We start from the raw sequence: 15593 nt of genomic DNA on the forward strand, positions 1-15593 counted from the left end.
CAATTGATCAATTTAGATAAAATTGATCAATTTATCTGAAATAATACTGCTAATCATTAAGGATATCTAATACTGGTTTTGCTTGAATGTTGCTTTACTTCTTACAGTAAGTTTAAATTTTTGTTTCATGGTAATCAAAATTTAGAGATTTAGTCTTTTATGCTTTAGGCTAATTGTTGAGTAAGGTTTTGGTAATTATAAAGAAAATAGAGCTATGGTGTTCGGGCTATTTACAAATATCAATTTGATGGGTACAGTAGATTTACTGGTCGCATGAAAAATTTCTCACTTAAAGTTGGAATTTTCATCCTTCCACGCCCCTCCAAAAAGAGCAACTTATTTTCGTCCCTGGGGAAGAGACGAAACATATGAGCCCTGATAGAACAGAGACTGCACCAAGAAGTGCAACTCGAATGATTGGCAATTTATAACAAAACCCTTTTTTCTTGTTAGACGTTTTTTTTGCCAGAACTTTTAATTAGAAATGTTGATTTATTGCAATAACCTGTCCTGTTCGTTTCTTGAAAAAACTCTACTGTTTTTCAATACGCAGTGCTCACACTGCGCTGTGTGTTTTGTTATTGACATCGAGTTTTCACTCTACATTTGCTTTGGAACAAATAGATAGCGACTAACATTCATTATACACAAACTTAATGTTTGGTACGCAAACATCTTATGGCAAGGCACCCCAGTGTCCCGAAGCATCTCCATATCTGGCGGACAAAATACACCATGACGTAATGTATTTTGAAATTGCACGTGGTGGTGCAATGTCTGGTGTGACATCGAAATCAAATTATTATCTGCTCCAGATCCCTGACTTTATTAGAAGTAAGGGTAAATCTCGTTGCACCATTGAATTGTTACGCAACATAAAAGAGGCTTACCTCGTGGCCACAAGACAAAACAACGTGCATTATTGTGTCTAGTCTGTGGTCGCTGGAAGTATGGCTGCAGCAGCATGCTCGCGGGACAAGGACTCGATTGCCTGGTTGTCAAAGAAAGAAGATGAGGGCACACAAGAAGGTATGCTTTCAAGTAGCGATTTACTTCTTAAACCGTGAAGGGGGGCGGACATGAAGAAGCCGGAAAGGTACCATGTTTTGTACCTATTTATCGAATCTCGCCTTCTCTTTGCTCGGCTCGTTTCTAACCCCTTGATAACGAGTACATGCTCGAAACGTCGTGTTTTTAACAATCGAACTATTCTATTTTCATTTTGGTACTAAATTGACTTGCTAACTATATTATCGTTTGACCTGTGATTTGTTGATGCAGTCAAAAAGTCCTCGACGTGTACTGTATGACACGAGTTATTAATCAGATTTTCCGAACCAGATTCTTCATCTTCGCCGGATTATATTCTCAAAAATATAAAATCACCTTATGTGATATAGGCCATAGGCCTAAATATAAGTTTTATCTCGTCGTTCAAAAATTGTGTCCCTCATAAAACCTCAGCAGGAGCAAAGCTTGAGAGCCATGTTACAGCTCAATTGCAACTCGATACTCAGCGCCTCTAACAACTGAGCCATCCTCGCACCCAAGGAATGCCCCAAGGGAATGTCCTCTGTCCCATTCTATTTCTTTGTTATATCAGCGTTCTGTCAGTCATTTAGGAAACAGTGAGAGTTTTGCAGATGATACAAAAGTTTACTCAGAAGTTTACAATACCAGAAGCTTGAGAGCCATGTTACAGCTCAATTGCAACTCGATAGTCAGCGCCACTAACAACTGAGCCATCCTCGCACCCAAGGAATGCCCCAAGGGCATGTCCTCTGTCCAATTCTTTTTCTTAGTTATATCAGCGTTCTGTCGGTCATTTAGGAAACAGTGAGAGTTTTGCAGATGATACAAAAGTTTACTCAGAAGTTTACAATACCAATGACTGAAAAACTTCTCACAACCAATGACTAATCTCACAGAAGTCAGTGGCTGAAGAGAGAAATGGGGACTAAATTTTCATCCACAAAATGTAAAATATTGCAAATTAGGAAGAATAACCCCCAGTGTGATTACTACATGATAGTCTCCAATGGCAATAAAGTAGATTTAGGCATAGAACATTGTTGTGACCTTGTTGTGACCACAAAAAGTAAGCTCAATTTTAGACAGCATGCTGACTGGATTGTCTCAAAAGCAAACCAAATTTGGGCCTTATAAGACAATCTTTTAGTTACATTGATAAAAGGTCCTTCTCTATCTAAATCACTAGTAAGAACATTACTCAAGTATAACAACAGTCTTGTGTCCATGCTTTAATACCATCAAAACAAAAATTTAATCAGTGCAAAGACAATAACAAAAATAATCCATGGATTAAAAAAATTAAGCTACCTTGATTGTATGCAGTTTGTCAAATTACCAACACCTGTTCTTGGTTGCTTGCAAGGTGACATTATAAGTATATAAGTACCTTAATGGACTATTTGGAATGTATACCATCAGGGCATCTTTGGGTGGTATTAAAGGTGCTAGTCTGATATCATTTTATCAAAGAAAGGGTACTTTGATTCTCTAAGATTGCAAGAAATTTCTTTTGCTTTGAAAATTCCTTTGACATGAGCCTCCGAAAACTAATATCACTGCCCCATAATTCCTTGTTTGTTGTGGCCTGCATGATATAAATTTCTTCTGTTGAGCTATGGTAGAAGAATGGGTGAACAGCTAAGAACAGTTAAGGTATTTGTTTTTCCTTTCTAATACTATGAGGGCCACATTCAGCGGAAGAGACAGTGTACAGAGCCTCAGCTTATAGAAAAAACCTCACAGAGCCTCAGCTTATAGACGGTGGACAGAGCCTCAGCATATTTTGTAGGCGTGTTTACTATAACAGGAAATAACAAGAAACAACAAGAAACGAATACAAACGAGAACAAACGATAAGGAAACAACATGAAACGATTTGTGACTTTGCAGAAACAACTAGATCTCCAAAACAAGACAAGCTTATCCATCCACGTGGGCATTGTCATCTTTGTTGCAGTGGCCTAAGTGTTCGGTCATGTTGTTCTTCACCGCAAAAGCTGTTGTTTTAGATGAGGTTATGGAAACCCAGTGATAATGCTTACTTATGTTTCTACAACGCTAACTTTAGCAAAAGAAACAGGAACTAAAAGAACAAACTCCAATATACTAGAGGAACAAGCTGTATAGGTTGACAATCTACTTCTTGAACAATTTTTTGTTTGGGAGCCTAACCCTAAAGCCTCTATAAAATTTCAGTAAGTTCCTAAAGCAGTTGAATTCAAGAGGGGGGGAGGCTTGATTATTAGCCAAGAATTTAAATTGCTTTATTTCGACCTTCCCGGTAGTTGGTCCATGTTAATCCCAATGCCAGTGAGATTTGCTCTTACAATTGCTGCTCTTACAATATCAGGCTTTCATAGTTTAATTCCTTTTACAAAAATACCATATCTACATCTACTAACATAGCTATTAATGCAGGATTTCCACTAAATAAACAAAATTGTGCTGCAGTTAAAATTTTTCCAAGTTGTTTCTACTTGTTTCCTAGTTGTTTCTACTTGTTTCTACTTGTTTCCTAGTCGTTTCTACTCATTTCCCGTTATAGTAACCACGATTTTGTAGGTCCCATCCTTAATCAAAACCTAGATGGATGAACTATATTACCACATGAACATCATTATTTGGAGGGGGGACAATAGAGGCAGTGCCTTCAAATGATTTTATAATATGATATTGCGGAAAGTTATTTAAAACTGAACTGACCTGAACTGAACTAAACTGAACTAAACCATCATATTGAAAAGCTCATTTTTTCCACCTCCCTAAATCAAAACATATAAGCTCCAGCCTTGTTAAACAGTTTTACGACCTTGAGTGGGGGCCTTCCTATGTCTTAATTTCAGAGGCTAATACCAATACTTTTATACTGCCAGTCGCCCCTGTATACCATTCTAGCCGATTTTTCCAGAAACTTCAAGTTCAGTTAGGTACCATACTCCCTGGTCATAAAAGAATGACCTCTTTACCAATACATAATTTTTTTAGCTTGATTCATGTAAAACTCAGTTTCCTTCACTAACGCATATTTTTATTTTCAGAAAAAGTGGATGGACAAAGTATAACATCTGTATCTGGTTGCTGCAATAAACTGACGAGGAGGCTTTTACCTCATCATATCAGAACGGAATCAAAGGCCTTGTTAAAACTGGCATGGGGAATATCTCTGAATTCATTTCTTACATTTTTCATACCTGTCTCTTCAGTGCTTATTGTTGGGCACAAGGGAAATGTTTACCTTGCTGCACTAGGACTTGGCTTGTCAGTATGTAATGTGACAGGAAATGTCTTTGTGGCTGGACTGACATCAGTGACAGAAACATTGTGCTCCCAAGCATATGGTGCTGGACAATACAAGCGATTTGGAGTTGTGATACAAAGATCCCTGATCCTTACATTCTTAGCAGTTCTTCCATCATGTGCCCTGTGGATAAATTTAGACAAGATACTTGTGCTCCTAGGACAAGACAAAGAAGTTGCTTTGTATGTCACTGACAGATGTACTAAGTGTAATTTTTATCAGTAATTTTAGTTGTAACAAAATATTTGCTATTAATCATAGGCACCGACTTTAAGTTTTCCCAGAAGTGGCTCAAAATTTATAATGTAATATTTGTCGTGAAAAAGGGGCTCATATTGTTTGCAAGGTGCTTCTAATTAATTTTGTTCCCAATTTTTTTAACAGTTTAAGAATGTTTTGTTAACAGAGAGACTTCTAGAATATCTTTTTTGATTTAACTGTAGAAAATATGCTTGATTTTGCTGTCTATCAAAATCTGTTTTGCAGCAAAATGCTCCAGCTGTGCTCTATGAAAGCTGCCAGTGGAGTTGATCTTGGTAGTATGTGTAAAGCGTATTTTATGTTATTAAATGTTATAGACAGAACTGTAGTTAGCATATAAAAGTTCCACTATATGGGATCCAATATATCAACTTTTTTGTTTGACCCACCTTTCTCTAAAATAAATTCAAAAGATGCCTTTCTCATCAATACCAAGAGCAAAATACACCTTGAACCCTGTGCGAAATTAGCCACAGAGCACACCGGGCACTGTGCCCATGGCCACTAGGGTAATGCAAGCCCCACTGATTTAATGTCTTATGATCAATTTAAAAATTTTGGACAAATATATTCTACTTCAGGCCCTGTCTACAACTATAGCTATTATTCCATTATCGTACAGACATTCACATAAAGACCCCAATTATATTATTTGCCCAGGGACTTAAAATTCTTCATGCAGCCCTCAGTGGTGTCACCACAGGGTAGCTGGGGTGGACATGTCCACCACAGTTTTCCCAGAAGTCAATTGAGGGCTGACCAGATCAATTTTCACACTGGAAAAAGAGCCACCGATACGAAAAATGCTTCTTGATAAAGTTGCTTGTCCAAAAGTTTCAAAGTAGTTAAGAAATACTGAAAAAAGGATTTTCCAAGAGTCTGAAGGGCGTGGCCAAGAAAATTTGTTTTTGTCCACCCCAGTTTTTTAGAGCCAGTGACGCCACTGACAGCCCTCCTTGAACCACAAAATTTGCAACTTAGAATCATCTTCTTCTACATCTCAAAGTCTTTAAACACTTGTAATGAAATTCTCAATTCACTTTGCCAGAAAATGGCATTGGTCATTTTAGATGTATTACCTATCAGTATTAATTTGTTTAATCCATTTTTCTAGACTTGCTAGTTACTATGGGATTTGCTTCATTCCTGGTTTACTGGTAAGCCATAACCTTTATTTTTTTATCTAATGTTATCATTTTTTCAATAAACTCTCATTGCAGTTGAACTGTTGGTAATTGTAATGGAATGAATGGTATAGCAAAGCACCCAAAATATTTGCCAGCAGCATTTTATGATACTTATTTTCGTTTCATTTTGGTCCAATTTTTTTGCAACCATGAATTTTTTTTTCTTATAGTGTCTCATACTGTTCAATACACTGACAAGGTTTTTGGCTTGCCAGGCAAGTAATTTTACTTTTAGTCCTTTCAAACACCATATGCTTAGAAAAATTATCAGTTTACCTTTCCTTTATTTTAAAATCATTGAGTTTTGCGCTTGGATTCATTCTATTGTTTCTTGACCTTGTGTGTTATTTAGGTACTTTTTACCTTTATGTTTCATTACAACAAAACATATATCAAAGGCAGTGTGGCATTTTGATAGATAGAGGGCTGATCAGATCGATTTCGATTTTCACACTGGAAAAAGAGCCACCGTTACGAAAAATGCTTCTTGAGAAAGTTGCTTGTCGAAAAGTTTCAAAGTAGATAAGAAATACTGAAAAAAAGGATTTTAAATGTCAATAAATGCTTTGGAATGTTGCTTGAATGGATTAAACATAGCATGGTAGTAATCTAATAGCAACTGTGTGTACCAGCCTACATAATCTTGTCCAACCCTTGTATAGACGAAGAGTTTATTTTCTCTCTTGGACTCTTAAATTAGGTGAGAGGTTAGCGGTCGCTGATTGGTAAAACAAGACAACCAATCAAATGCGTCTTTCTTCCGATAATAACCAATCAAACACGTCTTTTTTTCTCTCACATTATCCGACGTTTATACCCTGAAGAGTGTCAGGCGAAAATTTCTTTAGTATGCTACGTTTCCGGTATTTCGTACAATCTTCGAGTTTTGCCGTACCAAAAACGTACCTAGAAAAAAGTAAGTTCGCGAAGTCTGCGATATCCGGATTTCAGACTTGGCTTAACCTGAATTCATCTGTACCAACCTGAACCAAACCACACACTTAAAGCCTGAACCCACAACAGCACAGGTGTCAACTCTTCATTGGCTGCAATAGGAGTCACCAAAGCATGACTCCCCGTCAAATTTAGCTAAATCAAGTTGTGAGAAATGAGGGAGGATCTTCTTACAACTTATTGCAAATTTGTCCTTGAAGCACTATATTCACATGCTGTTGCTCATTTTAATGTCATATACCGGCTAGAATAGATTTTTAATAGTATGAGATTCAAAAAATTACTTCTCAGAGATATATCTAAGCTGTAAATCTGGTATACAATTTATAGAATTATTGATAATAAATTTATGCCATACTTACATGAATATATCTTTTAGTATCTCCTAAACGTCCTTTTTTAAACATCTTTCATACATCCACATTGAGTTGGTATAGATAAGGTAACAAAAACGGATGTCATGTCAGATAAATGTGTTTATGTTCTGTTTTGAAGTTTTTTTACTGGGCTTGCCTTCGTAATTAATAGTGTCCAAAGTGGGTAGAAAATTTCAGACCAAGATATCTTTCAAAACTGGTACATTCACCATATGGCATGATCTGATAAGATACATAGCATAGTGCGCATACCCCACATGGAGTCAACTGCAGCCGAGCGCCGTGGGCGTTTGCTCACTCTCCCGCCAGAATCCAGCTCATTCTGCGATTCTACATTTTTAGGAACACAAAGCTCCATGGGATGCAATTTCTGTATTGGTCGATTAAAATAATGAGGCTTACCTTTTACATTGTCACAAACCTTGGTCCCTTGAACAACTCCATCTTTCCCCCTTATCAAATCTACTAGCTACTTTTGCCTTTTTCCACATTCCATGTTTTATAACATTTCCGTGCACCATAAACAAGTCTCGCGCCTTTATTAAGTGTGTTCCTTCCAGATTTAACAAGTCTGTGTGACCACCCTAAGATCTGCTAAATGTGCTACCTACTTCACAAATGGGATAATTTATGCGTTAGATAGAAAAACCGCTTTTACAGGGAGTGTCATCAACCACCTTACCATCAAATTATTCATCAACAAAAGAAGAAAATTATCTTCCAAAAATCAGGTGGTCAGGGGTTAGTGGCTCTTCGCCTAACTTATCAAATAAATATGCAAGTGGCCTGGCATAAAGTAAGAATATTATCGGATTGTTACATTGAAGTCATAGACACATCGTCTTATAACACTCGGCTAGAATCTTGCAAAAATCTTCATGTCGAAGTCCTAATGTTTCCTTTATAAATGTTATCCATTTTGGGAATTGTCATACTAAATGTGGTAACTTTTGTGATGTTTGGTTACAGAACATTGTTTACCCAACTGTGATTGGCTCACTTCTTGCTTTTGTTATCAATGGAGTCTTTTGTTACGTCTTTGTCTATGAATTTGATTTTGGAATATGGTAAGAGATTTATAATTTTTTAACATTTTAGAATAATATAAGCTTTGTGTACAGTGATCAAGTACTACCTCTTTGGCTGCAAGCATTCACCACCCAGCTGTTACCGTATTTTCGCTAATTTAATTTCATCGTTGCTTGGGGTTGCTTCTAAAAACATTTTTTAAACCTATAGATGCACTGACAATATTTAGCACCCAAAACCATGCACAGTGTTAGGTTTGCCCCCTTAATTTGAATCTTATGTATCTTCCTATTACCATAAACTAGACTTGTTTGTGCCTTGCCTCTTACTATTTTTTCCTCCCTCTGTGACAGAGTTTCTTTGATTTCTTTCAATAGATGATAAATAGTTTAACAACCGTTTGAATATATGTTGGTGAATATCTTTCTTGACCCCATCAAGTATAGAGACAACTTAATGTAATGGTGCATCGACAGATTCAGTGAACCAAAGCATGGTGGCAAAGAATAATTTCTTCTTGGGAACCTTTACGCGAGAGAAAAACCTTAAAATGCTAGGGGTATATTTCACACGAAATAATTTCACACAAGCACCTGGATTGGATTTGTAACTTTGAGTAATTGAAGGTTTCAAGGAGATTCTTATGCTGTAGTAGCCCAATTTAGAATATTTTTCTTTCTTTTCTTGTGGAGTTTAACTTAACATAGTTCTATGTTTCTAATGCCTCTTCCAACTTCCGGACAATAATATTAAGTAGTGACATCTTGTTCAAATACTTGCATTATTTCCCAAATGTTGTATTTTTTTTGCAGAATATTATTTTTACACTTTTTAAGCATTACACTTTCAATGAATTTTTTTTTTTCAATTTCCACTCGATCTTGAATTTCAAGGACAGAACATCTTCCATGCTTAATAATCTGCCAATTTTTAAATTGGGTATGGTCTGATCAACTGTCTAGTATATATATCGCATTTTAATGACTCCTTTTGGAGCATTATCAGATAATTTTGTTGTATGTATTAGAATTATCGCCCATAAAGCTAAGGGTAAATTTTCTACTTTTCAGGGGTGCCGCGCTTGCTTTGGATTTGTCATATTTTTCTTTTTGTGTCTTCAATCTCGTCTTTATTTACGTGAAAAAAATTCACGAAAAAACCTGGTATGGTATGTTGCCTTTTACAATACAATAATATTATGTTCCAGTAACCATTTACCTGTTCATTATCATCATCATCATTTTCATCTTCCTCCTCGCGTCAATATCATCTTCCATCAAAGCCATGAATTGATTACTATATCAACCAATTTATCTGTGAATCACCACCATCACCACAATAATCAAGAGAATTGTTATTGGCATTTTTTGCATGTATTGAGAATTTTCCCTTGTTTCACGGTACACACCTAGCATAAGGCAAAGTTGATCGGAGCTAGTGACAAGTGTAAAATGGTGAAGGGCGTATGTTTGGTACAGTTATGAAAGTTTTGGGGGCATTCCTGATTTTTTTTGTCTTAGACCGTTTTTATCAGAGCTGTTACTGACGTTTTTGAAATGGAAAAAATTCACTAGGAGCGAGGACCCTCCATACGCATTTCAACAGTTCATTAGATGAAAACAAGACTAGATTGCCAGGCATATTGAGACCTAACATGTGAATCAGTCAAAGTTTCTTTTAGATGCCCATCGATGTGCAATGTTACCTATGAAATAGAATATTGCATAGTGTAACAAACTTACAAAGCCTGTTCCTTTAACTCGCAAGTTTGAAATTTTTTCATAGTTTTTTCTTTCTTTCTTTCTTTTGAAAACAGTCCTCTTCGAATCTTTCAGGTTGGTCAAGAGAGTGCTTATCTCAATGGACGGATTTTTTTTCTCTTGCTATTCCAGCAACCAGCATGACGTTAATGGAATGGATTGTTTACGAACTGGCCATCATTTTAATGGGTACCTATTTTCTCCACTTATCTCTTCTTTCTTGATATCATATAATATAATATCATTTCATATACCATAACTATATCATATATCATATCAATCATATTATATCATATCATATCATATCATATCATATCATATCATATCATATGGTATCATATCATATCATATCAATAATATCAAATCAATCATATCATATGGTATCATATCAATCATATCATATCATATCATCATATCATACCATATCATATCATATCATATCATATCATATCATATCATATCATATCATATCATATCATATCATATCATATCATATCATATCATATCATATCATATCATATCATATCATATCATATCTTATCATATCAATAATATCAAATCAATCATATCATATGGTATCATATCAATCATTTATTGTATCATATATTATATCATATATCATATTATATCAATCATATCATCATATCATATCATATCATATCATATCATATCATATCATATCATATCATATCACATCATATCAATCATCATATCATATCATATCATATCATATCATATCATATCATATCATATCATATCATATCATATCATATCATATCATATCATATCATATCATATCATATCATATCATATCATATCATATCATATCATATCAATCATGTTTACCATATCTCCACCGGTCTGGTTATCAATCAAGTTGATTGCTGCCATTTTGTGAAAACAATTTGCGATCTTTTGAAATTTGCAACATATATCCTAGGTATTATTGGAAACGTGGAGCAAGCAGCTATGGTTGTGTCATTATACATCGCCGGATCTATATATTTTGTAAGTAAAGGAGAGAGGTATTTCTGCTCGTTTTCGAGCTTCAATCAACTTCATTTTCATAGCATATGATAGCACAAACCCAGCGAATAGTGTTTGTGAAAATCAAAGCAACTAGTTTGTGCAGTACAGCCCTGAGAAGAATGAAGGACCTGCTAAACCATAAAAATGTTAGCAGAACCTCAGTGGCTTTTACTGTATTGTATATCAAGGCTACTTGTGTAAATACTGAAGTAACCCGTAAAAAAGGGGGGTGAGCCACCTATCAATCATTTATTGGCCAATGAATGAACGTGTGGGTAATACTACGCTTATTGATTGGCCAATTTTGATTGGCAGATGACTTAACCCACTTCAGTATTTGTCCATTGCCTTTAACCTGTGATCTGTCTATTTTTATATCAAATTATTGTATAGTATCGAACCATTGTTAAATATCTTATCATTGTTAATTTCTCGAATTCATATCATCTTAGTTGTCACTTAATTACTTACTTTTCCTTTGCCTTCTTTTCTTATTCCTTTCTATGAACTATATTATCTTTTCTTATAAGAGTGTTAACTGTCTTTGTCAACGTTGTGATTTTTGTGTTCAGGTAATCTTCAGCCTCTCGATGTTTTCCATTAAAAAGGCACTATGCATGGTCTCTTGCAAAATTGCCTTATGGAGTTTTAACCCTTGAAATGTTGGTTTGATTCGCATCTCTTGTTGATACTGCACTTTTTAAAATGGCTTTGAAAAAAGCAAACATTTGAGTAAATTATATCTTATCTTATAAGCTTAAAAGGCTTCAAATCTGGTAGGCTTAAAAGCTTTAGTTTACTCAAATGCTTGCTTTTTTCAGAGCCATTTTCAAGTTTTGTACCACCAAAAGATTGACTGTAATTTTTCCTAAATAAGAATTTATTATTAATCCATTTGATTGTGGGTTCTGTCATTTTCCCTCAGGTATCTTTTGGTATCGCAATTGGCATCGCTGTCAGAGTTGGTAGCTTTCTAGGAGCGGGGCTTCCACAATATGCGAAGCATTCTGTAAAGGCTGGTTTTTTAGTGTCAGGTATGCAGTGATCTTATCATTTTCAGGGTTTAAACATTCTCATTTTAATCGCAGAAACGTTTTTAATCATCGTCAAATTTAAGATTCGTTTCTTTAAAATGAGAATAAAGCTTTTCCTTCCTTGTTCATATTAATATTTTATGCCTTAGTGCAATGACACGATTGCATGACACTACAGCGTGACAAATAGTTCAAATTTTCTGACACGATCGATCGATCAGACTCATAATGATCTTTTTAATTTCTAATGCATGTGAGTACGTCCCTGACATTATGTCAAAATAAAGAGAGGTCGTTCATGAAGCTTGACCGATGAAATACTCGAATAACGAAACACTTTTGATTTACAGCGTCAGAATGTAATCTGACTATTTTGGGTCTGGCGTCTGGCTATTTTGTAGCAAAGCCGCAAATATTGAATTTTATAGGACCCACAAACGTGCACTGAGAACTTTATATAGGGACCATGATTCCACTTGAGAAACTTTTCCACAGGATTGAAACAAGTATAAAACATATAAAGAACTATCTTTTGGTGGTACAAAACTTGAAAATGGCTTTGAAAAAAGCAAACATTTGAGTAAACTAAACCTTTTTGTATGACACTCTTTAGAGTTTTAAACTTCAGAACATAGATCGAAAACTCTACGCCAGGAAATATATATACCCACTTGTGGATCGAAATAGGCCAATCAGAAACGCGAGCACATGACTGTAGAGGTTGACCAATCAGTGCTGCTTGCCTATTGAGAATGTTACAAATGGAGTCCTAAGGTGGAAACGAACTCCTTTTGTCTACACAATAGCGGTTTTTTCGTGCTTATGTAGATAGATTCCAAAACTGCTAGATGGAACGACGATCGGGCTTTACCAATAATCCGAAACATTTCGCCATTATAGCTTTTTGCACAATCTGGGTTTTTTGATAAATGCTGCCCGATAGCAGGATCGCAGGTTTTAGTTGTACTTTTAGATCGGCAAGACCGAGGTGGCTGTTCTCTTTGGGGATGAGTTTTGTTTCTAATAGTAGAACCGTGTAGTATTGCGGAAGGATGGGTCAATGACGTATTTTTTGTTAGCTTTAGGGGGCTCTTTGACGTATTGCAGCTTACCTAGATTCAAGTGCTTCGTTATGTTTAGATATGGCTTGGTGAAAGATCTCTTTATCGTATGATGTGTCAGATATGCGTCTGCAGATTGCTGCTGGCAGATTTTTGTTTATGTTATGAGGATGGTTGGATTGTTAGGTTTTCCGTAGTGGTGATATTTACCACGTGTTAGGTAGTGGTGTTATATCTTAAAAGTTTACGACTTCAAGGCTGGTTTTTATAGATATGTTTCAGCCAAACTTTTTAAACGCGCTTGTATAAGCTCTTTTCCTGTATATATTTATGTAGTTATTCTTTTTTGGTTCTAGCGGCATTTACAGTGTCAATTGTTTTGATAGTCGCTGCAACCAAAGATGTTATTGGCTATTTATTTACAAGTGATCGGTTCGTCATCCATTTTGCCCTTGAGTATTCCTGTTGCATAATTCTTTTCTGTTTTGATCACATTATGATTATCTGTTGGTGTAAACCTTAGTGGTATAGTCAAGCCCTTTCTTGAATCTTGTCCATCTATTTTTAGATATTTCTTCCACCCCTTCCCCATTATGAAGCCGAATTGATTACAAGGTGTTTTCGTTTTAGAGCACCTATTAAAATGCTTTTTCTTCTAGTTCACTTACTGTCTATTTTTTTAAGGTTTAAAATCTTGTTATTTTGAAAATATATTTTGCGTGTCAATTAAGCCCTCCCCTTTGAAAAAGATAGAGATTTGATTAAGCATCCCTTTCTTGAATAAGCACCTTCCACTTTTCACCTTTGAGTCTAATTTTGATGCGATGTATTTATAAAGAAGTACTAATGATATTACTCTAGGATATTATCTAATCTTTCATTATTGTTTTTCTCGTAAATTTAGTTTTTGGGTACTAATGACGTAGATCTTTTCCCTCCACAGAGCTGTGATAGAGATGGTATCAGACGTTATCGTTTTAGCAGCATCACATCAGATTTTTGATGGATTGCAGGTACTTTTCTGTGGTTCCTTTGAGCTACAATCCTTGTGCATTGCTCTAAACTTTTGAGCATTTTCTATTGCGTCCCTCTCCCGTTCTGAACAATGTTGGTTTCTGCAATGTTACTGGATCCGTCTAATGGATTTCACACATTGATGAAGGAAAGGGGTATTCTCAAACAAACATTGTTTTAAGGGGAGGGGGTAGCGTTTCGGTTTTTTTACCGTTAGAGGTAAATTTTTTAAAAAGAACGCCTAAGCAATAAGATGTTCGATGGGGATTGTAGATTTCGTATATATGTACCCTATTTTGCCTACCTGTAAACTTGAATAATAAAGAAAAGTAAAGGAGGGTTATGATTTTGCAAGGGTTTATATTTTGCCAGAATTAGTACACAGGATTGCAGGTGAATCGTCCCCTTAACCCTTCAGGAATGTTGAGAAGAAAAATACAGAGCATCCAAAAAATGTTTCCAGACTTTTTCCTGTGCTTCACTATACATTTTTTTAAATTCTGTTTTAAGCTGCGATTTTATCGATAGTGAAACTTATGCTCTAGTTCTGTTCTGTTCTGTTCTGTTCTGCTCTGCATCTGTATATGTTTCACTTATTTGTTGTATATTTTTATCTGCATGTACACTTTTATCTTTTTTCTCTATATTGTATGCAATGCTGGTTAACTTTTAGACGATATGTATCGGAGCAATTCGTGGTATTGGATATCAAAAGTACGGCGCATTGATAAATTTTGTAGGCTACATGTGTGTTGGAATACCCTTGTATATTCTGTTGATGTTCAAGGCAAACATTGGAGTGCTTGGTAAGACCTTATCTTTTAGCATCTTCAAGTCACTTAAGGACCATATCAGCTCTTGACTAAATACTACTGAATAAGGAGCTGTAAATGAACTGAAAAGCACTGCAAGCAATCACTACCAAGTCGCTTTTAAATTTGATTCAATTTGGCCATCATTTTGCTTTGATGCTCATTATTGTAGCTCGTATTTATAAAATGGCGTATTTATAAATTATTGTATAAATTATCATTATTGTAGCTCGTATTTATAAAATGGCGACATTGATACCTTACCTCTTGTTTCATGTGATTTTGGCGGCCATTTTTTACAACTGACCGTTGACGAACCCCTGTCAAAATCAGTACGAGGTCGTCGCATTTGGGTATTCGAGCTTCTTTTGTTTTGAATCGATGCCTTTAGAAGCTGAAAAATAAAATGCTTGCGACAGATTTATGTTTTCAGAATATTCTCAATTTGCATTGTTTTATATTTAGGATTTTGGTTAGGAGCAGTGGCTGGAGTGTGGTCCCAAGTAAGAGCAATTTTTTAATGACCTATTGAACAACATTCATTGCGTCTCAATCAAATAAAATCAAATACAATGAATTTTATGTTTAATCCATTTCGAATTTGGACAAGGTCAATTTTATGCCATGTTTTTAACCGTTTGGAATCCCACAACTTCTTACACTCTTATGACATAATTTTTCTGGGAAAAAACCTCTCCTAATTCGAACTTTCGCGAATTTTTAGAAATACGCTACCGATAAAAGT

The 15593-nt window shown here is 35.5% G+C and overlaps 1 protein-coding gene across 1 annotated transcript in view; it reads left to right on the plus strand.

Annotated features, from left to right (window-relative positions):
• The first annotated feature begins 730 nt into the window (after positions 1-730).
• LOC135690910 (multidrug and toxin extrusion protein 1) overlaps positions 731-15593 on the plus strand; it is a 31600-nt gene continuing 16737 nt past the window's right edge. The window contains exons 1-13 of the mRNA XM_065208602.2: positions 731-1029; positions 4071-4512; positions 5706-5748; positions 5949-5993; positions 8079-8176; positions 9209-9306; positions 9974-10087; positions 10839-10906; positions 11853-11961; positions 13379-13454; positions 13966-14035; positions 14710-14842; positions 15314-15351. Coding sequence (XP_065064674.2) covers positions 951-1029; positions 4071-4512; positions 5706-5748; positions 5949-5993; positions 8079-8176; positions 9209-9306; positions 9974-10087; positions 10839-10906; positions 11853-11961; positions 13379-13454; positions 13966-14035; positions 14710-14842; positions 15314-15351 — 1413 coding nt within the window. The 5' untranslated portion in view covers positions 731-950. The remainder of the gene's footprint in view (positions 1030-4070; positions 4513-5705; positions 5749-5948; positions 5994-8078; positions 8177-9208; positions 9307-9973; positions 10088-10838; positions 10907-11852; positions 11962-13378; positions 13455-13965; positions 14036-14709; positions 14843-15313; positions 15352-15593) is intronic.

Source organism: Rhopilema esculentum, chromosome 4 (assembly GCF_057945365.1).
Source record: "Rhopilema esculentum isolate cy_ngs chromosome 4, ASM5794536v1, whole genome shotgun sequence".
Taxonomy (NCBI): Eukaryota; Metazoa; Cnidaria; class Scyphozoa; order Rhizostomeae; family Rhizostomatidae; genus Rhopilema; species Rhopilema esculentum.